Source organism: Salvia hispanica, chromosome 5 (genome assembly GCF_023119035.1).
Source record: "Salvia hispanica cultivar TCC Black 2014 chromosome 5, UniMelb_Shisp_WGS_1.0, whole genome shotgun sequence".
Classification (NCBI taxonomy): domain Eukaryota; kingdom Viridiplantae; phylum Streptophyta; class Magnoliopsida; order Lamiales; family Lamiaceae; genus Salvia; species Salvia hispanica.
In genome coordinates, this window is record NC_062969.1 from 21242282 (window position 1) to 21265258 (window position 22977).

Here is a 22977-nt window from a genome sequence, read left to right on the forward strand (position 1 = left end):
ACTGTATTTAGTTTGGCCACAGGTGAGAAAGTCTCTTCATAGTCTACTTCATACACCTGATTATATCCCTTAGCAACCAATCTTGCCTTGTATCTCTCGATTGAACCATCTGCTCATCGTTTTATGGTGAAGATCCAACGACATCCAACTGGCTTCTTGCCCAGAGGTAGAGAACACTTCTCCCGTGTTTCATTTTTTATCAAGGCATCAATTTCTCTCTTCATGGCTTGCCTCTAGTGTTTGTGCTTTATTGCCTCCTCGAAGGATTACGAAATTTCTTCATCTTCGTAAAGTGCAGCTTCGAATGCCCTAGCCATTTCGGTAAGGTGACCCTGAGTAAGATTCACCACAGAGTATTTAGATTTCGGACCCTTCCAATCTGGTGAGTATCTTCGGGGAGGAACGCCCCGTGTGCTTCTATGAGGTTGTATGTCGTGCCTGGTCACTTGTTCTGGCACTGATTCATCGGTATCACTTCTGGTTTCCCTGTCACTGTTAGTATTTTCAGGCAGATGAACAATATTGGGATCCAGAGTATTTACCTCAGGATTTAAAGACTGGTCGGATAGCTCAGCAGTGTCCTGAAGAGGCATGTTCAGTACTTGGAGATTTGACTGCCCTGTGGTATTGCTAACTTCCTCTGTTGGACCGACATTAGTGACAGGATTTTGGTCGGGTTGTTGGGTTTGGTTGTTCTCTTCCTCCCCCTGAATGGTTTCTCCCCAAAGAGGTAGCCAATTTAGTGTGTCACTACTTGAGTTCACCAACTCACCACTCTCCCCCTGACCGCTAGATTGGCGAAAGAAGTATTCACTTTCAACAAAGTCGCAGTTCGTAGTTGTGTACATACGATCTGTCGAAGGATCATAGCACCGATAAAATTTTTGATTTTTTCCATAACCCAAGAAGACACATTTAACTGCACAAGGCGAGAATTTATCACGGTCATGTTTGGGAATGTGGACAAACACGGTACATCCGAAAATTTTGGGGTCGAGATGAAGGAAGGATGGCACCGAGTTATGGGAAGAGAAGATATCAAGAGGGGTTTTGAAGTTAAGGATCCCTGTGGGTAGACGGTGTAAGAGATATACAGCAGTTGCGATAGCTTCTGGCCAAAAAGATTTAGGGATGTTTGATTCAATGAGGAGGGCACGGGTAATTTCTAAGATATATCAATCTTTCCGCTCAACGAAGTTCTGGTGTATATGCACACGAAGTTTGGTGGACAAGGCCATTTTCAGTGAAGAATGATGTCATCCTAGAATTCATGTATTCCCTCCCGTTATCAGATCTAAGGACTTGAATTTTGGAGTTATATTGGGTTTGAACAAGACAATAGAACTCGGTGAATTTCTCAAAAACTTCTGATTTTGTTTTAAAAAAATAAATTCAAGTCATACGAGAAAAGTCATCAATAACAATAAAAAAATATCGAAACCCTTGTCCTCCAGTTACCGGGGCAGGACCCCACACATCAGAGTGAACCAAAGCAAAAGGAGATTTTTCTCTAGTGTTGTTTATTTTGAAGAATGTCTATGGCTCTTTGACAAAACACAAGTTTCGCAATTCAAAACATACTTGGAAGGAACTAACTCAAGAAAGAGTAAGCGAAGATATCCTATAGAAGGGTGTCCTAACCGGCGATGTAAGAGCTAAATCTGTCTGTCAGTCAGGCCATGAGTTAGCATCGCAGTACTCTGTTGGGCTATCTCATCCATGTAGTACAATCCATATCGTTCGGTGTCATGCCCAACTATCGTTCCCGTCTTGATATCCTGTAATATGCAAAAACGAGGTTGCATTAGCAATTTGCAGTTGAGATCCTTTGTGATATGGCTTACAGACAAAAGTTTGTGGGACAATGATGGAACATAAAGACAAGACAGTTGGAGAGGTGAAGGGTTGGTGAGATAGTAATAGTGCCCCCCCCTCCCCCCGTACTTGTGCTAAATCCCCACTGGCGGTCTGGACGAATTGTTTTGTGGAGCGGGAAATACCGAAGAAATCCGATGCATCAAATGACATGGTATCGGTTGCCCCACAATCAAAAATCCAGTGGTGGTCTTTAGGTCATATGGCTAAGAAAGATGAGTAAGCGAGGGCTTGAAATGTGTTTACACAAGTAACAGAAGGCTGAAATTCAAAAAATCGGGGTGTAATTTTAGTTTTTTCAAAAGTTCGGGGTGTATTTTTGGAAATTCGGACAAAAGGGGTTTTTTTGCAATTTTTCGGTCAACTGGGGTGGGTTTGGTAATATCGGAATTGACTGGGGGGAAATTTGGGAGGGATTTTTGGGGTGGGGTTTATTTTGGGATTATCCCGAAATTGGGGGGCTGATTTGCAAAATAGAGGTGAGGTTTTTAAAAAACCCCCAAATCGGACCCTCGCTGATCCTAGCCGCCTCCCCTTCATTCTCCTTCACTTCTTCCCCCTTCCCCATCGCAAAGCCGCTGCCGCTGCCACTATTTTCGAAGACATCCGATGGATGGGCGCTATCCGTCGGTGCGTTGGCCCTGCGCCTCCTCTGCTTCTTCCTCCTTCCCCACCGTAAAGCAGCTGACGCTCCTTCACCCTCCGCCACCAACGCTGATTCAGCCTCCGCTACGACGCTGCTTCAGCCTCCGCCGACACGCTGCTTAAGCCTCCGCTGGGGTATGCGTTGCTTCAGCCGCCGCTGCCGATATTTCATCAGCCCGTGACGTGTGTTGCTGCTGACTGGTGTTGCTGCTACCGCTGTTGACGCCGATGCCGACGCCGACGATGCTGTCTGTAACGCCGACGCTGCTGTCTGCAGAATGATCGCTAATTACAGCAGTCATTCGTCCCTCCTTGTTCTCTTCGGCGTCGGTGACAGGTGCTACTGCCCCCAGTGGCGTTAAACCACGGCATACCCCTTCTCCGTCATCGACGAGGCCATTGGCATATGTCTTCTTCGGTTGAGGATGTCTCTCCTTGTTCTCCGGCAGCGGTGCGTGGCTATTCTCTGCTGCATAGATATGGTGATTTGCCAGATCCGTCAGATACGTTACTTCTTTGGTTGTTTGCTTGTGTCCTTGCTGCAGCAGTGCACTTGGAGTTTATGACGAGGTTCTTCGGCTGGTAAGAATTTTGGCTTTGGTTTGTGTTGAATTTGTACAAATCAATTAGATTTGAGATTGTCTTGATCAATTGTTTGAGAGTGTGTGTTTGGCTTACCTCCATTGGAGTTTTGTTGATTTCCTGCTCTGATACCATCTTAAAGATGGTAATCGAGAGAGATATAGAAAGATTGGATAGGCATATTGTTGTAGAATGTAGAGAAAATTGTATTTCTGTTGTGAATGTTTCTTGCTATTGATCTTGCCAATTTCCCTAGTATTTATAGGAAAATTAGTGTATTGTGAATTACACCAATAAATGATAATTGGAAACATACAACACTAGGGACTCTACACTTATTCAATGCTCTAGGAACTCTCCCATGATTAATTTGGGGGCCATCTTCCTCTTTCCAACACTTGGCTGTCTAGGAACTGTCTAAGGCCTAGTCGATCCGTTATGTTCTTAATTTTGCACCCATTTTTGGACGTGGCCCTATGCATGCCTAGGGATTCTTTTGGAATCTTTGCATCCCATAACCATTTTGTTACTCAAGCTTATTGACCAATTGATGTGGTGTTAAAAACTACTCCCTCCGTCCGCGAATAGGAGTCCCATTTGTTTCCGGCACGGGTTTTAAGAAATGTTAAGAAAAGTGGGTGGAAGAAAGTTAGTGGAATAGGGGTCCCACTTGTATATATTAGTTTTAAATGATATGTGAGTGAAAGGAGTTAGGTGGAGGTGGGACCCTAGTACCATTTATAGTAAAAGTGAACCTGGGACTCTTATTCGCGGACGGACTAAAATGGAAAAACGGGACTCCTATTCGCGGACGGAGGGAGTATATGTTATGGGTAACAGTAAGACATTTTCATATTTGGATTATATCTCATTTCTTGTGGGTATCAATGGAGTATTCTTGTAATTGGATTAGCTGCCTATAGATTTTTTGGAATCTTCAGGAGCTCGTGATCACCATAACATTCTCGTGTCGGGAAGGTGTCCCCCTTTTACGGTCACCAAAAACGTTGATTTGGCTGTTGGTCCCATGTTTACACTAATCTGAATATGGATACCACCCTTACTCGAGTCCAAATTCGATTAATAAGTTCCAACCGAACACATCAGCGTCATACATAAAACATTTACGGCAAGACAACACCATTTAAATAGACAACGAACACAAGTTCAAATTTTCCTAAAATATAAGCGATTGATTTCTTTTGAATCGAGATATAAGAAAATGATATTCATTGAGTTAAGTGGAGATAATACAGTAAGATAGAAAGAAAAAAGTAAGAGGGAGTAAAGTGAATGTTTTATTTATTGTTCAAAAGAGAAATCAATCACTTGTAATAGGGCAACCAAAAAGGGAAATCAATCATTGGTATTAGGACTAGTCCTTCACTTCTCAATGTTATTTTCCTCAGAAATTTCCTTTTTAGAATAAAAGTTATTCCCTCCGTCCCACCACAAGTGATCAACTTTAACTAGGGGTGGCAAAATGGGTAGCGGGTAATGGGTAATTCCCATCTCGACCCGCTACCCGCCGGGTATTGGGTACCCACTACCCGACGATAACGGGAAACGGGGCGGGATCGGGTAATGCGTTTTAGAGTTTTACGGGTAGCGGGTATACCCACTACCCGCGCGGGTATACCCGTTAGTCCCGATAATACCCGTTATTATTAGTATTAGTCATATTCCATCTTTTAATACTCCCTCCGTTCCATATTAATAGACGTGTTTCAAATAGTTAAAGTGGAGAAAAAAAAAGTAAATAATTAAATAATAATAGCCTTATACGCACTCATTTTAAAAAATTAAAAATATATAGTTAGAATGGAGGAAAAATAAAGTAAGAGAGATAATAATGTAGAGAATAGTATTTCTATTATTATTTTTCCAAAATGAGTGAGAAAATGAAATGCATCTATTAATGTGGAACAATGGAAGTACTTTATCTAAGAGTTCTTTTGAAACATTTATATATTCCAAAGAACATACAATTGAAAACTCACCGAACTAGCTATAGAGTGTTCCCTAACTTTTATTCCCAATCTAGTCAATGTTTACCATCGATATTAATAAAGTAAATTAGGGAATATTGACGGTTGTTATGGTTTTCAAATTTTTTATTAGGATTTCGAGTCGGGTACGGGTACCCGCAATGTCGGGTACGGGATACCCGACACGGGTATCGGGTAATCCCGGTATGTCGTGGGGCGGGTATCGGGACAACAATTTGGCTAGAATCGGGTACGGGTACCCGACTTGTCGGGTACGGATACCCGCGGGTAACCCGTTTCGCCACCCCTAACTTTAACTCTCTTTTAATTTATTCTCTCTTTTACTTTATTCTTTTTTATCTCTTTTACTTTTTCTTCTCTCATACTTTATTCTCTTTACTTTAACTCAATACATAACATTTTCTTAAATCTCGTGTCCTAAAGAAATCCATCACTTATGGCGGGACGGAGACAGAGGGGGTAGAATTTAGTTTCGAGTTGGATACTAACTCGATGATATGCATTCTATTTCTATGTTATCTTTATACAACTTTGTGCTATAATTAAATTGGAGATTTAATTTTTCTTTCTTTATTTTTTTTGCTATAATTAAATTGGATATTTAATTAATCATGCCATAAATATTTTGGGAATCAAAGTCAAACAAGGGACTTTGCCCATTCTTGAATTTTCCTTGGCTCGAAGGTTCATTTCTACACCGAATTAATTATTCTCTTTGATGTTCTTCATTGGTTAATACTACAACATCTTCCTTGGTTAATACGGTGATTACATTTTTTTTAAGAAATCTGAAGATGTAGTTTAATAAAAAGTAATTTATCTGGATTTAATAAATTAGCACAACATAAGTAATTACAATTACTTATGAATTTCGAAATTGGGCTCATTTTTACATTATCTGCAACCTCAATCAATTAAATCCAGATTGGACATAACCATTTAATCCCCGAAGCCCAACCTCAATTAAATCCAGCCTCCTTCCGCTGCCTGCCGCTCTCCTCTCTCCCATCGTCTCCCTTTCTCTCTCGCGGCCTCTCTCCCACCATTTCTCTCCATATCGCCTCGCCCTCTTCCTCTCTGGCAAGCCACGACAAGGCCGCCGCCGTCGCTCCTCTCACCATCGACCACTCTCGCCGTCACTGTGCGCGGTTCCACCCTCCCCGGATCTCACGACGCCACCGCGGTCAATCGCCTCCTCCTCGTGCGTCGACGCCCTTCTCTCCATTCTATTTTATGTTAGTTTTATTTTTAACATATAATAAAATATGGAGTATATTAAAACGAAATGATTTTTTTATAATAATTCATTAAAGCTCAAATTAATGTACATAGATAAGGAAAACGGGTAAAAGAAAGCAGATAAGATTCCCTATATCTTATCCCCTTTCTTCACCATTCCCACACTACTAGAGAAGTCCGCCCATCTCTCTCTCACTCTCTCCCCAGACAGAAGAAGTAGCTGATTCTGGCAGCCATGTTAGCTTCCACTGCAGTAAGTCTTGGCTCACTTGGCAGCCAATTGCTCAATTCTCCCTCCCACAATCCCCCAAAGCCTTTCCTACTTCCACTAAATAAGCCTTTATTAAAATCTCCCAACTCCATCACCAGCAGCAGCTTCTTGAAATCGAGAACTTCCTTCAGAACCGCTGTCGCCGCGGTTGATTCATCCGATGCCGCTGTAAAGGTTGAAACTTTTCAACTTTTATCACCATTTTCCGATGTCCCATATGATATTTTCTTTTTAATCAAAGATTGATGCATTTGTATGTGGGCTGATCTTGATTTTGGTTTTGAGAGAGAGGGCAGCAGGCAGAGGGTGAAGGTGGGAGCAAGAGTTATCACTTTGTTGTGGCGAATGCAAAGTTTATGTTGGATGAGGAGGAGCATTTCCAAGAGCTGATGTTGGAGCGCCTCCGGCTTTATGGGGAGAGGAACATGGAGCAGGATTTCTGGCTTGTGATTGAGCCTAAATTCTTGGACAAATTCCCTAATATTACTAAGAGGCTCAAGAGGCCTGCTGTTGCTCTTGTTTCCACTAATGGCCCTTGGATCACGTATGCTGTTGCATTTTATGCATTTGTTTTGCTGATTGTAATGTGTTTAAAGACTGGTGTGGCTGTCTGAAAAATGCATCTTGTTGTTTTGCATTGTGCTTCATAGACTCATTGTTATTACAAGTTTAAAGATTGATGCATTCCTTGTGCTTGCTGGTTCTGTTGTGTCAAGATTGGAATGGCTGTCTGACAGTACGCATTGATTTCTGATGCTTTTAGTCAAGATTGTCCATGTATCTTGCTGCTCTCCTTTTGCTACATTGCATTTCATAGACTCGTTGTCACCTTTGTACAGCCATTTATGCCCTTGTGATTTCCATCGACATTAATTACTAAGCGTAATTGTTTGTATATATGTAGGTTCATGAAGTTAAGACTAGACCGAGTTCTGCAAGATAGCTTTGAAACTGACACTCTTGAAGAAGCTCTGGCTTCCAGCCCCATTGATATTGAGTTTGAGAAGCCGGAGAAGTGGACAGCTCCTTATGCCAAGTACGAATATGGGTGGTGGGGGCCGTTCCTCCCCTCCAAAACATCAAATGTATGATCATGATGCGCCAAAGCCATTTCAAATTTTTGTAAGTGCCCCGCGACATTAGCTTCCCGTCTGTTAGTATTTCAGAGATGGTATATGTAGATTCGTTCGTAGAGTATGCAGACATGAACTGAGTTTTTTCTGCTGTTAATGTTACCACGTATCAACATATTGTCTCATGCTCGATGTGAGTTCCTGTTTCAGGAATGAATGCTTCACTAATTCTCATGAATGCATTATCAGGTTCGCATCTGCTGAGAAATGGTTTCTTTACTTGCATTGAATTAGCATAATCAGTATAAACGTGCTGTCATGTAACTGAACAGATTGTTACGCCCCGACTTTTCCTATTCCTTTAAGTTTATTTTTGGATGACCGTCGAACTATTAGTCAAATATCGTTTTATTTTATTTGGAGAGATTATGGAATTATTTTTTTTAGAGCTCGTGTTTCTTCATGCCTTACTTGATTGGAGAAAAGAGAATTATGAATGCAAATGGAGGTGGAATTTTGTGAATGCTCAATAATTATTGGAGATTCGTATTGCATAGGAAATCGAGGAATGTTACATAATTCTTGAGAAGAAAATAGAATTTTATGCCAAACAAAATTTAGGTCTATCTTTATTTATATTATTAATTCGTGTAGGGATCAGATCACTCGGGATTCACTAATTACCGGGACCTCTTTTATTGCAAAGGATCTGAGATGGTTAATCTCAGAGATACAAGCCAAGATGGTTAATCTCAGAGATGGTTACTGAACTATACAATCTACAGATGCTACAAGATAAAAAGGAAACCCTAGCACTAATCAGAACCCTTGACCAATTTAGATTCCATAGCTAAATCCTTCGAACTTGGCCTGCACACTCAAGTAGAACGTCAGTAACACTAATAGATCAGATCCTAAAGGATCTGACTCACAAGTAATACAAGAAATGGCAAACAAGATAGAAACCGTGGGATTATGGCTCAAGTAGAATGTCGGATGGAGCTTTTAATATACGAGAATTCAGAAAAAAAAATTCCCTAAAAAGAGACCTAAGGACAAAATGATCACTAATAGGATGCATGCATTCTGATTTAATTAGATGTTTCTCGAGTTTTGACGAGTTTTTATTTTTATTTTTTAATTTTAAAAAGATTTTCTTTCTCATGCGAGTTAAAGTCGGAGTGAAACTTTTCAAGTTAAGAATTTTAAGCGAACGAGGTAGGCTTTCTATCCTACATTATCGTGTAGGCCAATTTTTAAATTTACGCAATATTTTTCAAATATGAGTTATGTGCTTAAATTCCAACTATGTTGTGTCATGCCGTATTTTGTGAGGATGTGTCTATTTGATCGCCTAGTGGGGAGTGAGTCCCTACTCAAGGTAGCGTACACAGAGGGGATCATGCGTTATCTTTCGAGTTGGCCGGTCCGGTGATCGAGAATGTGGCCACGTTCTCGTTTCACATATAAGGTTCATATATAGTATGAGGAGAGAAAAAAATGGGCTGGCCATACTTTTAAACAAGAAAATGTTTTGGTGACTTGGTGTTTGTAAAACCCCGAGTTCACTTTTAAATGTTGATACAATAAATTTCTAAAATTAAAAAAGTAGTAAATTTTAAATTGCATAATTAAAATCCTAAAATAAAATTTATTTAAAACTCATTACTCATAGTTGAATTTAGCAATTGATGGTATTCTTCATGCTCCACTTTCGCAATCAATCAGTTTTGGATCCATTTGGTGAATTATATGAAGAAATATGAGTAGAGATAGTTTAATGTAAAAATGGGTAATGAATAAAAGTATTTATAGATGATTTGGATAAATTAGAGATAAAAGTTAAAAAAAATATTTTGGAAAAGATAGTCATAGACAGCTCTATTTTTGAAAAGTGAAAAAATATTTTTGTTAAGAATATAAAAAACTACATTTAACAAATTAAAATGATGTCCAATAGCGCTTTCACCCGGAAGAGGAAGAGCAAGAGCTCGAGGTCGAGCTAAGAAGTGTAAATAAATATGGCCTCACCTACTACCTCTTCCCCACCAAACTATCGACTCACCTACCTGGCTAGTAAAAGTAAGAGTGAAGAAAGCAGCATTCGCATTTGATGTCGATTAGATGCAAAGCGGCGGTGGCGTGGGCGGCGGGAGAGGCGCTGGTGATAGAGGAGGTGGAGCTGAGCCCGCCTCAACCACTGGAGATCCGCATTAAAGTCGTCTGCACTTCCCTTTGCCGCAGCGACCTCACCGCTTGGCTCTCTCAGGCACGATAACCTCATCTTTATTATCCACCCCAACAGTTATGCAACTCAATTTCGCTATGGAATATGCTGTGAAATCAGATACTAATACTATGATTTGCCTTACTTTTTTTCTCGTTCAATATTTTAAGCAGAATTCTCGATAATACAAGTAATCCTTCACCTTATTGTTTCATTCTTTGAGCTTGATGTCTATTTCTGTTTCTATGCATATTGCACATTTCTATCATTTATTGTACTGTTTTTGCAGGCTCAACCTCAAATATTTCCTCGGATATTTGGGCACGAAGCATCAGGGTGACTTCTCTTTGTCCTTATTACTCCTTTCCTCTTGCTGGATGTGTCTTAATCACATAATTACCTTTTATGCGACTCACAATGGAAAATCAACACATAGTTGCATATTTGTAGGATTGTCGAGAGTGTGGGTGAAGGAGTTACTGAATTCGAATTGGGGGACCATGTACTCACCTTATTCACGGGAGAATGTATGAGATGCAGACCATGTGCCTTAGGCAAAACCAATATCTGCCACACGCTTGGCTTGGAACGTCAAGGCTTAATGCATAGTGACAAGAAAACCCGCTTCTCGTTGAAGGGAAAGCCTGTATATCATTACTGTGCTGTTTCGAGCTTTAGTGAGTATACAGTTGTGCACTCTGGATGTGCTGTGAAGATTAGCCCAGTTGCACCATTGGATAAAATATGCCTTCTAAGCTGTGGAGTGGCTGCAGGTACTTATCTCACTTCTTTTTCCAAGGATTGTGATGTAAATTTAGCATTATCTCAGCCTTACCATCATAAGCATTCCCTTATTTGTCGGTGTTATTCTTGGCTAGCATGTGGGAGCAGTTGCTTTTACTGTAAACTTGCTAATATGAAAGCTGCCTGAATTTCCCACCACTAGGTTTAGGCGCAGCTTGGAAGGTTGCAAATATCTCTGAAGGATCCACTGTCGTTGTTTTTGGCCTTGGAACTGTTGGTCTTTCTGTGAGTAGCAAATTTCTTATTCCACCATCATGACCAAAACCTTTTTTTTTTCCTAGTGACATCTATATCTCGCTGTTCCACACCTGAACAGGTTGCACAAGGTGCAAAACTGAGAGGAGCATCTAGAATAATTGGTATTGACACAAATCCGGAGAAGAGTGAAAGAGGTGCTTAAAGTTTATACCTTGATGTTCATGAGCTACAAAAAATAAGCATAATAGAAGATTTACTGAATTGCGATCATGTTTTGTTTAACATACAGCCAAGGCTTTTGGAGTAACCGACTTTCTGAACCCAAATGACCATGATCAACCTATCCAACAGGTTTGCACTTGCATTTTCATTAGAAATTGTTATACACACTATTTTGTGTTATGTGGAAAAATTAGCCAATAGCAACCAGAAAACTAGAGTAGAAGCTGAAACAGTGCAATGCACTTGGTAATTGTGAATCATGTTTTACTTATTGACTAACGTGTTCTGGTCGAGATTGCAGTTTATTGATGTCATCCTTTTGCTTTCAAATAGTGTTGAGACCTTTCTACCCTATTTTTCTATCATGAAATCTGTATTACAATAGCTTGCTTCCAAGAGCTCATCTTAAAAATTATACTTATAATAAGTTCATATACAAGGCTTTATGCTGAATCCCTTTTCAGGTTATCAGCGGCATTACAGATGGTGGTGCAGACTATGCATTTGAGTGTGTGGGAGACACTGGCATGATTACTGCTGCTTTACAGTCATGCTGTGCTGTAAATTCTGAACTTCACTTGTTCATATTGTTTGGTTCACTTGTTTGAGGACGACAATAAGATTCCAGATATATCTTGTGGTTACAGGGGTGGGGTTTGACTGTGACCCTTGGTGTGCCCAAAGAGAAACCAGATATATCAGCTCACTATGGACTCTTTCTCTCTGGAAGAACGCTAACGGGATCACTTTTTGGTGGATGGAAACCAAAATCTGATCTTCCTTCACTTGTTGACATGTACCTGAAGAAGGTAACGGCATTATATAGTCTTGAACATCTGCATGTATTATAATACTGGGACAAGTTCTATTTGATATTATACTGCTTGTAGAATGTTTTGATGTTTCACTTTCCTTGATTTATGCAATCACATTTTCTAATAAGTTTTGAGATAAAGAACACCTCATGCAAAAAAGTTAGCTAACTTTGCGCAGAAGAATCCTAGTTCCTCTACTTCAAACTAGTTCATGGAGATAATAATTCAATTTAAATGTGTAGAAATTGCTTTTGGAACACTGTTGTTGTAATTGACATCACGACAATTACTGTGCTTCAGGAAATTGAGATCGATAGCTATATAACGCACAACCTGATGTTTGAAGATATAAACGAGGCGTTTCAGTTGATGAGAGAAGGGAAATGCTTGCGTTGTGTCATTCACATGCCAAAGTAGAGTTTTTTTCTGATGAAACCAATCAAATTACTAGTTGAAGCCATTTTGAGTTCATTGCATGATTATGTTGGAACAGCAATACATGTTAAATTTTGTACTACAGTACTTGTTTTACTTAGCTGTCTGGTTTCTAAATTATGAATATATTACATGGAAATGATCTAGCCTGTTAATTGATTGTGGAATTATATGGGTATGACATCGTGTATGGTTTCAATTTCAAATATTGATCAACTATATTCGTAGATTTGGCAAAAATGTGTCAAAAGTTTAGTGCTCTTTTACGTAGTTACTTTTTAAATAACAGGCGCGCACATACAATTGGACAGAATTTATTGACTTGCAACATCTTCTTTCCCATGCTGTTTTTTGAGCTTAATCCAACTAGTCATGCTTAGCTAGCCTCCAAAGAAAATAAAAAAATAAATTAAAATTGTGATGTATAGCTGGCCTAACCCTGTCTGACTTTCATGCACTTATTACTTTTGTTGTTTAGGTAAGAAAAAAGGTGACCAATTTTTCCGACCAAAGAGAAAACTCACGCGCACATATATATACACCACAAATCTAAATGACACATTATATCAGAACATAATTTAGACATAACATAACTGGTTTTGGCAACAATAGAAAACAAGAATTGAGAGCAGAGCATCTCCAATGGCAGACCACCACAAGAAGATATATCCGGATGTGGAAGCAGCGACGCTTACTCGGCCTCAAGCCCCACTCATACTAGAAAAAAGAGATCCATCATCAATTGCAATGGTACCACCACGCAAGCCTGACCGTTGTTGCAAATGCCTTTGCTGGACAGTTGGCCTCCTGACACTCCTGCTATTCATCGTTGGAGCCACTGTAGCCGTTATTTACCTTGTATTTCAACCCAAGCTTCCCAAATATTCAGTCGACAACCTCAGGGTATCGGATCTGACACTCAATTTCGACATGACCCTTTCTGCAAGGTTCAACGTTAGGGTCACCGCTGACAACCCCAACAAGAAGATTGGGATCTACTACGAGAAGGGAAGCCATCTTAGCGTATGGTACAAAGAAACCAACCTCTGCCAAGGAACCATCCCCATATTCTACCAGGGGCATCAAAACAAGACGGTGTTGAACGTTGCATTAACAGGGCGGAATCAGTATGGGACAACTCTGCTTAATGCATTGCAGGAGCAGCAACAAACTGGAAGGGTCCCTCTCGATCTTAAGATAAATGTGCCCGTCAGCATCAAACTTGGATCCTTGAAGCTCAGGAAGGTCAGGATAGTGGGGACCTGCATGTTGATCGTTGATAGTCTTGCTACTAATAGTTTAATCAGCATTAAAGCTAGTACTTGTCATTTTGGACTCAAACTCTGAATAATTTGATGCGCCTCTTCCCATGTCATGTGTTCAGCTCTCACTTTCAACGATTATGTTTGTACTTAGTAGAGGAACAGTCACATCATTTTAAATGAACATAAATAATAGCAGTAGTATATTTTATAAAACTTCTACTCTACTACTATGACAATGCCAAAAGTTTGATCGGTGAGGGAATCTTGGAATCTTCTTCCGGCACGTGCTCTCTCCTCCGTCTTCTTGACTCTCGTTTTCGCAATATCTCAGTCCCTCAGTTGCAGTTATATTTGTAACGGAAGGAGAAAGAAACAAAAGGGAATGGATTAATTAAAACTTGCATGATCCACCAGTAGTGAGACTCAAACTGAGTTGAGAAAATGGTTTGAATTATTATGCTGTTGTAGCATTCTTTCACACACTGAGATTTACACCACAATGTGAATTTCACAGAGGCCCTCTGCAACCAAACATTTACCCCATTTCTCTAGTTGAAAGCTTTGAGACACAGCAAAACACCACATTATTCATAATCTGTGACAACCATTTTGGTCATGCCAATCATCATCATCATCTAGTGTTCTGTAGTTGTTGATTCCACGAGATATCCACCGGAGGAAGCTGGTACTCGTCCGGTTTGAGGGCCAAGGCAAATTCTGGCAGCGTTGGCGCTGTCTCCATTATCCTACAATAAAAACTAACGTTTATTAATCAATTATCAATCATCCTTGTTGATGAGGTGGCGGCTGACTTACTTGTCGTGAGAGTAAAGATCCTTGTTGATTCTCATTTTGCTACAAGTATCCTTTGGGATCTTTTCAGAGAGAAACTTCATGGTTCCCCAAAGAGGAGGATTCCTGCACAGATTCATACATTTCCATAAATATAGTGTATATATATATAAAATGATAGTTTTAGCAAATAGAAACATTATATCTACCTAGATAGCGGGGGTGATGCATGGAAAGCTTCACAGGCTTTGTTGCTCTCTTTGAGGTACTCATCTGCTGCTTGCAGAGCAGCTACAGCCATCCCGTGAGACTTCTCCGTCTTCCCCTCGTCCAGAATTAGACCGTGGTAGTAATATGCCTCAGCCTGCCAACCAAATAACCATCAACCACTATACACTTACCTAAACAAATTCTCATTGCTAACATACCTTTGCTTCTACGTATTTCCATTTCACGAATAGTTGATGCTTTTCTCCCCACCCGTTTGCCATCATAAGGTCTATTATATTATCTTGTGCCTGCCATCACAGATAATCCCCATAAGTTGCACTTATATTCTGATTTTTCCAATCAACCAAATCAACTTGAACTATCTAACACAACGGCTTGTATTCCTTTTTAAGCACAAAAAAGTGGCTCAAAGCTAGTAGGGCTATACTGCTTGGCTGAAAATTACGAGCCACTTAAAATGGGCCGGAGGGAGTAACATATATTAACAATACAATACCTGCTGCCAGTATTTCACCATCTCGCAGGCAAGTCTTCGTTTTACAGCCAGCGTTGCTTTAGTGCTGTCAATAGCAAGTCCCAGATGAATATCAACGCCCTATTCAACGCACAAATTAGCCTCAACAAAAACTGATAAAGCTTCATCGATTCCAGTTGTTCATATGGAGGCAACACAAGCAGAAATTTCTGGGAGAATGGCATGATTAAGCCGATCAAACATGTGCTCAATACCTGTCCAAGTGCTTGGAGACAAAGTGCTCGTAGAACTCCTTCAGAAAGGTCCACTGGAAGATTCCTCCTTGAGATTATAATGGAAAATAAGGATGGAATCGGGCACTTCTTGAATACGATCTTCAGAACAGTAACTAAAAGCGTGCACGAAGATACCTCAGTTCATTGGGAAACTGCGGGAGAACATGGCGGACAGCACAATCAAGGTACCCAGCTGCTTTCAAGAAAACATCAACAGAAGATCGACGACTCTCTGTTGAAAAGACACACAACATAGAAGAAGAAAAGCCTATATAAGCACCAGTTACTATAAAGTTCAAAAAGATCACTAGAGCAACTCAGAAAGTTTTCATCTTCTATTCTGAAAGCATATTCATCGTACTCTAGTGCTAAATTTATCCATGCAAAAATATTACAAGAAATTCCATTTTCATCTCCAGAAAACCAAATGCAGTATAAACATGTGGGCTTATAAAATACAGACTTACACACGGGTTTGTATGCATGAAGTAGGGACAAAAATGGCTCAATGAAACATTATTTGTGAGACAATAGTATGATCATAATATATGTCTGTATATAAGCTTTACCATAACACCTACCTTCCGATAGCTTGGGCTGATAACCATCAACTGCCGTTCTCGGAAGAAGCAATAGATTAGCTTGGGATAACGATAATGTTGCCATTAAATGCAAAACAGATAATACTTCGTACCAAGCACTACACATTGCCGTTTCCTGGAGACACAGATTAGGATAATGAGACGTACTGCACAAGGGAAGGAATAAAGAATGGTGTTTGAGTTTGACCTCCGCTTCATCTTCTTGATTGATCCAGACGAACTGTACTTTGTGCTGCAGAGGACTCCCTGCACAATGCAAATGAGTCACACTCGCCATAGGATTGGCAAAACTAGTGGAAACAATGGCTTACCCTCTTTAACCAATCCAAGAAGCACGGGCAGATATTCTTCTAGAGCCTGAAGGAGATCGCCCAGCGTCGAACCTCCTGCAAGAATCAGTCAGCTTATGCAACATCAATATGATAGGACAGCAAAACACGATACTGACCATGTTGGGTAGCAGTTTTCCTTCTGTTTGTTGTAATCGTTGGAGCTTCTTGCCCCGCCATTACAACTATCCTCGTTCTGAGAGAAGAAAAGCGTTCCACCAAGCATTTAGACAGGTGATCGCCCAGCATCTCTGAGAAATCAGCAGGCTTAGGGATCCGTAAACCCGGAACAAACACAGCGACATCCCCAATGTTTGCTGGCCTTCTCCGATTTCCACTAGTGTCTTTTTGAGTCGATACAAAACATCCCATTTCCTAAGGTTTTATCGATCAGCAACCTATATGGTCTATACGAACACAGCAGGTTGACCAGAAGAAACGTTAGAATAATTCCAAGACAACAAGCTTCTCAAATAAGTCAAGACGACCAATCCAAAACCAAGTAAAGAAGTTGACAACTCAGGGGCACCAGCCACATAATGTCAAACTGTATATAACCAAGGGATGGAAATGTGATAATTCAGAAGATATGTAACCTGGTCGATCCTGCATTGAAAAAGTTGAAAAAAATTAAAATAATTACACAAATTGAAAACGGAAATGATAGCATCAATGCCACAAGAAACCAACAACAAAATTAGCAACACTCTCGTGGGAACTGGGAAGTGCCAAATTTGTCAATCTAATCTTTTATTTAAGATTCAAGTAAATATTTTGAGTAAAGCATAACTATAACTATAAGCCATAATTCAGGAAGAAAGCAATCAATACAAGCAAACTTACTCTTTGCATTTGCCACAAAGAATCAATCAATAGAGAAACTGATTCATACCTGAAGTAAAACAGAGCTCAGAAATGCCATGACACAAGAGAGAAAGAGGGGGAAGAAATCAATACTTGATTATTTTTTTCACTTTTTGGCATTGATTCTGTTGTGGGATTTGGTGGAAAGAGTTGAGACCATCAAACAATTGAAACTAGACTCGGATTGAATTGAATTTGTGTGCCGCATATATCAACATCAATTACTATGGAGAGAGAAACAGAGACTTGAATTGTTGATAAGAATCGCAGCAAGCTTAAGAGTGAGATTAAATATATTCCAGTTTTTCGTATACAGCCACTATAAACTGTAACTAGCACCGAATGACACCTTTTTGAATTATCTCTATCCTGTATTTTTTTCATACAGCCCTAACATGCAGCTTATGATCATCTCATGTTATAAACTTACCATTTTCCCTTGTAAGTTGTAAACACTGATTAACCAAATCTATCTGGAACTTGTCATATTCAATTTTTTTGTTAATATTATTATAAAAAATTAATACTGAAATAAACAAAATATCCATGAATTATAAACCAATTTTTATCAATTCTCAAATAGTAGTTCTAGGTCTTAAGGAATAGACCATTTCCTGTCTCAAGAACACGTGTTTGAACTAGATCTAAAGCTAGATCATTTCCCATCACTAGACCATGACAAACTGAATGTGGTGCAATTCTTGTAGCAAAAAAGGTGATGCGGTCATCCTGGCCGCCCCCACACCCCGGCCCGACAGTTTGTGAGGGGGTTTAAATCAGGGTACACAGCGGCCCGTTAGAGAGGAGGCCTTCAACCCACTATCCTGACAGGAGCCCATCTCCCAAGGCCTCACACTTGTGCCTGAGAGATGGAAGCTCCCACACGCCAGTAGTGGGATTCGAACCCAGCTCCTTGTAGCAATATCTGCTCCCCCGGAACCAACTGCGCTAAGCCCCTGCGGGCTAAATGTGGTGCAATTCTAATTTAAAGGCATCCAGTTATTCATAATGGGGCCGACTATACTAATTTATAGTGGATGTTGACATTTTTATAGTCCTAATCATTCACCTGCAATAGAATACTCTATAGCTCGCCTTTTTTTAATATTTTTGTTTTCAGATAATTAAAATAGCAATATATATATATATATATAATATATATATAAATCAATATGAATATCGATAAACAACCCAAAACAATACAACACGAAACACTAAAAAAACTACAAACATACCCATATAACCCACATTAGTACGAGACATAAGACATGGTTTAGCAGTTAATTCTACACGAAATATTTTTTGACTTCATTCAAACGTTTGATGCCAGTAAACATTGACTTGTTTAGTATTCTCTGCATTCTTAGTGAGTATAGAAAAATGTTAATTATTAATATTATAATCGCAATCACGCTTGCTGCCACTAAACATTGCCTCTTTTTTTATGATATATAATATACATTGCTTTAAGTAAAGAACAGTTGCGACTATCGTACTTTGGGATTATAATGTTAGATAATATAATTAAATCAGGTTAATGTCTCCCTAGTTTCTAATTCATTAAGAATATATTCCTCAATTAGGTGAGCTGTGACAAACCATCTTCTTTAATTACTAGTTTATTTTACCCGGATAGCATAGGCAAGGATACAGTGGAAATAATTTAGGCACAAATCACTATTATCAAAACGACGTTAAATATGAGATATAAAAAGACTCTTACTTACTAAAAAAAAATAAGAAATGTTGACTTCGTGTCAAAGTATACGTAGATAAATCATGTCTTTTTCGTTGTTGTTTGATCAAAAATAAATATCTAGATTTGTATAATTAGATAATAATGGCTTAACTTGATAAATTAGTTAGTTACATAAATATAGTTAAAGTTATAATTTTGGTAAGATTGAGGCGAGCCCTTGTCTTATGATGGGCTTTAAATGATCGTACAACGGGGCTGGTATAGAGCGAGGTAGTGATATGGATTGGGTTGGGTGCGTCTCCATCAGGTGGTGGTTGGAGTATGCTGGGAGGTGCGGTGGCATTATCGCGTGGGCTCCGATGCTACGCTGGTATGCCAATCCGGGAGTTGTTCACCGTGTTGATGCTGCACTGGTGTGGCTGCCAATCTGGTTGATCATATGGCATGTCATGGTGGAAGAATTGGAGATGGTGATAGTTGGCGTAGTTGTAGAGCATGATGACGGTAATTTGGAGGATGAGATCACGATGAAAACACTAATCGATAAGGGTTTATATCGCTTACCACGTCGAGAGATAGAAGAAAGTCGCGAGGAAACCGAGGCTCATCGATCAATTTAGAATTTGTACGCAGAAAAATAAAGAAGATAAAGGCATACAATTGTTACTTCATTGATTGATTAAAAAGAATAACAATATCTCCTATTTATTTTGTTAGTAGCTTTACGAAAAAGAAATTAAATATCCTAAAAATACAACAAATCATAACTAACTAATAAAGTAAAAGTGATTAGATAGTTTGTATTTTGTCAAAAATGGAAACGACTCAATTTAATTGGGACACAAAAAAATTAACGAATGAGGTCTGAATATTAGTCGTAGTAGTAATGTAACGTTCAAATCGGTTGTCCTCCCTAATAACTATTGTTATAAAAAATACTCCATATGAAGAAGACGTGAATGGTATGAAAGTGATTCCATGTTTCCGGAGAGAATTGAGGTCGATTCCTGCTTTATGAGCTGCAATCACTCCTTCACTGCTGAAATCCCAAGTTTCTCAGGTGTATCATTCAGCACAGTCTCATTCTATTCAACCACAAGTATAAGCGGCTGAAACAAACAACACCATTATCACCAAACGCGAGAGCTGCGTCTCCTCCACAAGCATCAATCGGCAGAATCACACTGTCCACGTCACCACCTACTATACCATTCCTCGAATCCCCTGATAACGAGTACTGCGGGGCGCTGCACACACGGTAGGAACGTGCATTCACACCACAACAATTTTCATCAAAACCTCATTCTCTTTGTAGAGTACTTAATTACACGAATGAATGTGCGCACCTCTTCCGCAGCTGATTTGGGGCATAAATGTGGGCTCGCTGACTTATCACCGCTTCTACGCCTGCCAAAACATCAACTCCCTGCTCAAATCCAAACCCCTTTGTTAGTATGCAAAGCAGTAATTCGTGCATAAAGGTATTAAAATGTACCTTTCCTTGCCGATACTTGTCTAGATCATCGTCATCGTCATCATCATCATCTGGGAAGCGAGCTACAACTGCTATGGCATTCACGCCACTCCTTTCCACCAACGTCTCCACAGCCCTCAATAGGGAATCAGGACGGTTTATCCTACCAGTAGACTTTCCAGTTTTCAGGTCAACCCACTTTTCCACCTACAGCTTACATCGAAACTCAGATCTTCACTCTAAACTTTATTAAGGATTTAAAGTTACACCACACCAATCTAGTTATTAGCTGCAGACCTGTAGTGCAGCATCTGTGACAGTATATTCTACAACAGGCAGACCAAGAGAAGCCCTTGTTGCATCCACCACCTGCAAATGACCAAGGCGAAGATCTTCCTCTATCCCATAATCAAGAACTAGCCCCACCTAATTGGTATTGCCCATGTTCCATTTCAAATTCTAACAAATAAACTTATGAATAGCCAATGCACAACCTCAGGACATGCTCGCCTTATTCTGATGAACTGGTTCCAGTGCCCAAAGGCCTTGAGCAAATCGATCCAGTGCATAGCCCTCAACATATATCACATTTGGCATTGGCCAGTAAAGCATTGCTGCATTAAGAACCTGAAGAATTACACCCTTTTACCATGAAATGCCTTCAATGCACAATCCACCACATTTACTTACAATCAAATGGGACTGATCTAATCAGTTTCTTGATGTTCGCCATATTCATCTGCGATTGATTCTTCAAGTAAATCTTACACAAGAGGGTCAATACGAACCTAAGCATTGACCTATGCTTATCCAAAAAAGGTTGCTCCCTTTCGGAATTGCTTTATACCCAACAAGTTTAACGTGTACAAGCTAGATAACAATGAACTAACCAACCAAAGATGAAGATCACATTATAAGGCCAAAACTAACGACTTTCCAAGCCTCATGAGGTGTTTACTTTACATAACTGAGAATTTTTATTCTTCAATCCTACTCTTTCAATGAGATATGAGTCCAGCAAATTTAGCTCAAATGATGGAGAATCCCAAAGCAATAGATTACCCTATTGTTATGTGCTGATTTTGCGGGATATCTATTGCTTTCGCTTGATAACTTTTCTATATTGTTATGTGCTGATTTTGGAACAAAGTATAGATTAACCTCTACGTTTTTCACAGGAACATACATTGGGATGAGAGATGAGGCAGTCGACAACAGAGGCCAGAGCTCGAGCTACTGGCAAAGCATCTCCGGCGTAGCCGCCAATGGCCGCTCCTACTCCAGTTGGCACTATCATCACACTAGTGTACGTCCTTTTAAACTGTTTCAATAATCCACAACAAAAAGTTGGCATTTTTTTCAATTTTTTGTTTTCCAGATATACATCTTTCCAGCTTACCTTATTAGGGAGAAGAAAGGTCGAACATGAGATTCTCATGGGGGTGGCTGAATTCTGCGGAAGCCGCCCTAATCTCCGGCCAACGCCGGCAGGAAATGAACGGCCAAGACCAAGGCTCGTCATTCAATTTCAACATACAACTGTCTATGAAACACACCAGAAATATACTATGGTTGATGATAATAAAATAAAAAAGAGACTTTTGCCCCTTCAAAATAAAAAGTTTTATTTTGTCAAAATCGGGATTAAACCCGTTGACCGTTAGTTTTTAACGGAAATGTTGACGGGGGACCAAAATGATTAAGTTTTCATATGTTCAGAACCACAAAATCCAAAAGATAATGTTTATGACCAAAAACGTAAAATGTTCATATGTTCAGGATCAATTTTAGCATTTACTCTTTATTTTTATTTTTTTGGACAAAATGCTTCCATGTTGGACAAAATTTACCTATTTACAATCTAAATAATGCCATTTGAATTATTATTACTTCTTATGGTGCCACATTATACTCCTTGGAGTTTTGTTACTAATCTAGTTGAGCTACAAATGGTTATCCAGTTTATGTGGTGCAAATTGCAAATTCCAAATATTTTACTAAATAGATTTTGCCCATAATCCAAATGATACATGCCAAACATTCAGTACTTGTAGGCCAATTAGGATCATGTTTTAAAGTCAAACGTATGTAGAAGTTATAAGTACTAATTATTTATTCAATTTTAATTTTGTTAGTAAAAGCAGTTAGAGCAGTTGATTGAATGATATTTTTGTGATCCTATCAATGTCATGTCAAATTGTATTGTGACATAAATGTGATTTATTTAGCTCATTGTCTTGTCGTGGTGGATATGATTTGCTATCTTGCATGTATAGATATCATAAATACAGTTATCTATTTTTTTTCTTTCTTTTGTAAAGAAGAATCAAGATTACGTTGAAAGGATTAACCGTTCTAAACGGTATTATATTTCAGAATCTATTTAATTAAACAGGTTTGCGATCAAACAAGTTTGAACTATAGTCACATACTCCTTCCGTTTCTTCATAGTTGAATCATTTTTTTATTTCGGAAAGTTTCTTCATAGTCGAGTCATTTCCATATATGATAACTTTTTTCTCTTTATTCTCTCTACTTTATTCACTTTATACTTTATTGTCCCTACCTTTTTCCTC

At 39.3% G+C, this 22977-nt stretch overlaps 5 protein-coding genes and 1 long non-coding RNA gene across 15 annotated transcripts; 4 read left to right on the forward strand and 2 right to left on the reverse strand.

The window, feature by feature from the left end:
• Positions 1-2404: 2404 nt before the first annotated feature.
• LOC125190335 lies at positions 2405-3349 on the forward strand. Its single transcript, XR_007170902.1, has 2 exons — positions 2405-2971; positions 3066-3349. It is a non-coding gene; the product is annotated as an uncharacterized LOC125190335 (long non-coding RNA).
• A 3087-nt stretch (positions 3350-6436) lies between these two features.
• On the forward strand, positions 6437-8118 carry LOC125188944. 3 transcript variants are annotated; one of them, XM_048086058.1, is made up of 4 exons: positions 6443-6795; positions 6918-7165; positions 7526-7743; positions 7944-8118. In XM_048086058.1, exons 1-3 carry the CDS (start codon positions 6586-6588, stop codon positions 7710-7712), a joined length of 645 nt encoding a protein of 214 aa, XP_047942015.1. In that variant the 5' UTR covers positions 6443-6585; the 3' UTR covers positions 7713-7743; positions 7944-8118. The 3 variants fall into 3 exon arrangements, with proteins under 3 accessions (XP_047942016.1, XP_047942015.1, XP_047942014.1); XM_048086059.1 differs by having other exon boundaries at positions 6437-6795; positions 6921-7165; positions 7526-8118; XM_048086057.1 differs by having other exon boundaries at positions 6450-6795; positions 7526-8118.
• On the forward strand, positions 7697-12573 carry LOC125188942 (alcohol dehydrogenase-like 6). 3 transcript variants are annotated; one of them, XM_048086055.1, is made up of 9 exons: positions 7697-7743; positions 10211-10257; positions 10372-10694; positions 10868-10950; positions 11042-11117; positions 11213-11274; positions 11610-11705; positions 11793-11954; positions 12261-12573. In XM_048086055.1, exons 1-9 carry the CDS (start codon positions 7705-7707, stop codon positions 12375-12377), a joined length of 1005 nt encoding a protein of 334 aa, XP_047942012.1. In that variant the 5' UTR covers positions 7697-7704; the 3' UTR covers positions 12378-12573. The 3 variants fall into 3 exon arrangements, with proteins under 3 accessions (XP_047942012.1, XP_047942011.1, XP_047942010.1); XM_048086053.1 differs by lacking the exon at positions 7697-7743 and adding an exon at positions 9657-9963; XM_048086054.1 differs by lacking the exons at positions 7697-7743; positions 10868-10950 and adding an exon at positions 9653-9963 and having other exon boundaries at positions 11007-11117.
• Positions 12574-12973: 400 nt separating this feature from the next.
• Positions 12974-13770, forward strand: LOC125188943 (NDR1/HIN1-like protein 6). Its single transcript, XM_048086056.1, has one exon. It carries the CDS (start codon positions 13038-13040, stop codon positions 13740-13742), a length of 705 nt encoding a protein of 234 aa, XP_047942013.1. The 5' UTR covers positions 12974-13037; the 3' UTR covers positions 13743-13770.
• Positions 13771-14089: 319 nt separating this feature from the next.
• Positions 14090-17536, reverse strand: LOC125188941. 6 transcript variants are annotated; one of them, XM_048086050.1, is made up of 14 exons: positions 17322-17536; positions 17208-17256; positions 16961-16970; positions 16484-16771; positions 16347-16421; positions 16223-16281; positions 16015-16150; positions 15569-15665; positions 15413-15479; positions 15180-15278; positions 14881-14970; positions 14662-14816; positions 14477-14578; positions 14090-14418 (listed from the first exon to the last, which is right to left on the reverse strand). In XM_048086050.1, the coding sequence occupies exons 4-14, from the start codon at positions 16734-16736 to the stop codon at positions 14292-14294; spliced, it is 1260 nt and encodes a 419-aa protein (XP_047942007.1). In that variant the 5' UTR covers positions 16737-16771; positions 16961-16970; positions 17208-17256; positions 17322-17536; the 3' UTR covers positions 14090-14291. The 6 variants fall into 6 exon arrangements, with proteins under 6 accessions (XP_047942007.1, XP_047942008.1, XP_047942004.1 ...); XM_048086051.1 differs by lacking the exon at positions 16961-16970; XM_048086047.1 differs by lacking the exon at positions 17208-17256 and having other exon boundaries at positions 17257-17536.
• A 2214-nt stretch (positions 17537-19750) lies between these two features.
• On the reverse strand, positions 19751-21923 carry LOC125186041 (uncharacterized lipoprotein syc1174_c-like). The gene is made up of 7 exons (XM_048082348.1): positions 21801-21923; positions 21588-21722; positions 20912-21028; positions 20699-20827; positions 20423-20608; positions 20274-20353; positions 19751-20174 (listed from the first exon to the last, which is right to left on the reverse strand). Exons 1-7 carry the CDS (start codon positions 21921-21923, stop codon positions 19997-19999), a joined length of 948 nt encoding a protein of 315 aa, XP_047938305.1. The 3' UTR covers positions 19751-19996.
• Positions 21924-22977: the final 1054 nt, after the last annotated feature.

Coding starts and splice junctions, on each gene's coding strand:
- LOC125188944 (XM_048086058.1), top strand. CDS start 6,586: ATGTTAGCTTCCACTGCAGTAAGTCTTGGCTCACTTGGCAGCCAATTG. Junction 6,796..6,917: donor CATCCGATGCCGCTGTAAAG/GTTGAAACTTTT, acceptor GAGAGAGGGCAG/CAGGCAGAGGGTGAAGGTGG. Junction 7,166..7,525: donor ACTAATGGCCCTTGGATCAC/GTATGCTGTTGC, acceptor GTATATATGTAG/GTTCATGAAGTTAAGACTAG.
- LOC125188942 (XM_048086053.1), top strand. CDS start 9,808: ATGTCGATTAGATGCAAAGCGGCGGTGGCGTGGGCGGCGGGAGAGGCG. Junction 11,118..11,212: donor TCCGGAGAAGAGTGAAAGAG/GTGCTTAAAGTT, acceptor TTTAACATACAG/CCAAGGCTTTTGGAGTAACC. Junction 11,275..11,609: donor ATGATCAACCTATCCAACAG/GTTTGCACTTGC, acceptor ATCCCTTTTCAG/GTTATCAGCGGCATTACAGA.
- LOC125188943 (XM_048086056.1), top strand. CDS start 13,038: ATGGCAGACCACCACAAGAAGATATATCCGGATGTGGAAGCAGCGACG.
- LOC125188941 (XM_048086051.1), bottom strand. CDS start 16,736: ATGGGATGTTTTGTATCGACTCAAAAAGACACTAGTGGAAATCGGAGA. Junction 16,422..16,483: donor GAAAACTGCTACCCAACATG/GTCAGTATCGTG, acceptor TGATTCTTGCAG/GAGGTTCGACGCTGGGCGAT. Junction 14,419..14,476: donor GATCTTTACTCTCACGACAA/GTAAGTCAGCCG, acceptor AATAAACGTTAG/TTTTTATTGTAGGATAATGG.
- LOC125186041 (XM_048082348.1), bottom strand. CDS start 21,923: ATGACGAGCCTTGGTCTTGGCCGTTCATTTCCTGCCGGCGTTGGCCGG. Junction 21,723..21,800: donor CCTTTCTTCTCCCTAATAAG/GTAAGCTGGAAA, acceptor TTATTGAAACAG/TTTAAAAGGACGTACACTAG. Junction 20,609..20,698: donor TCACAGATGCTGCACTACAG/GTCTGCAGCTAA, acceptor TGTAAGCTGTAG/GTGGAAAAGTGGGTTGACCT.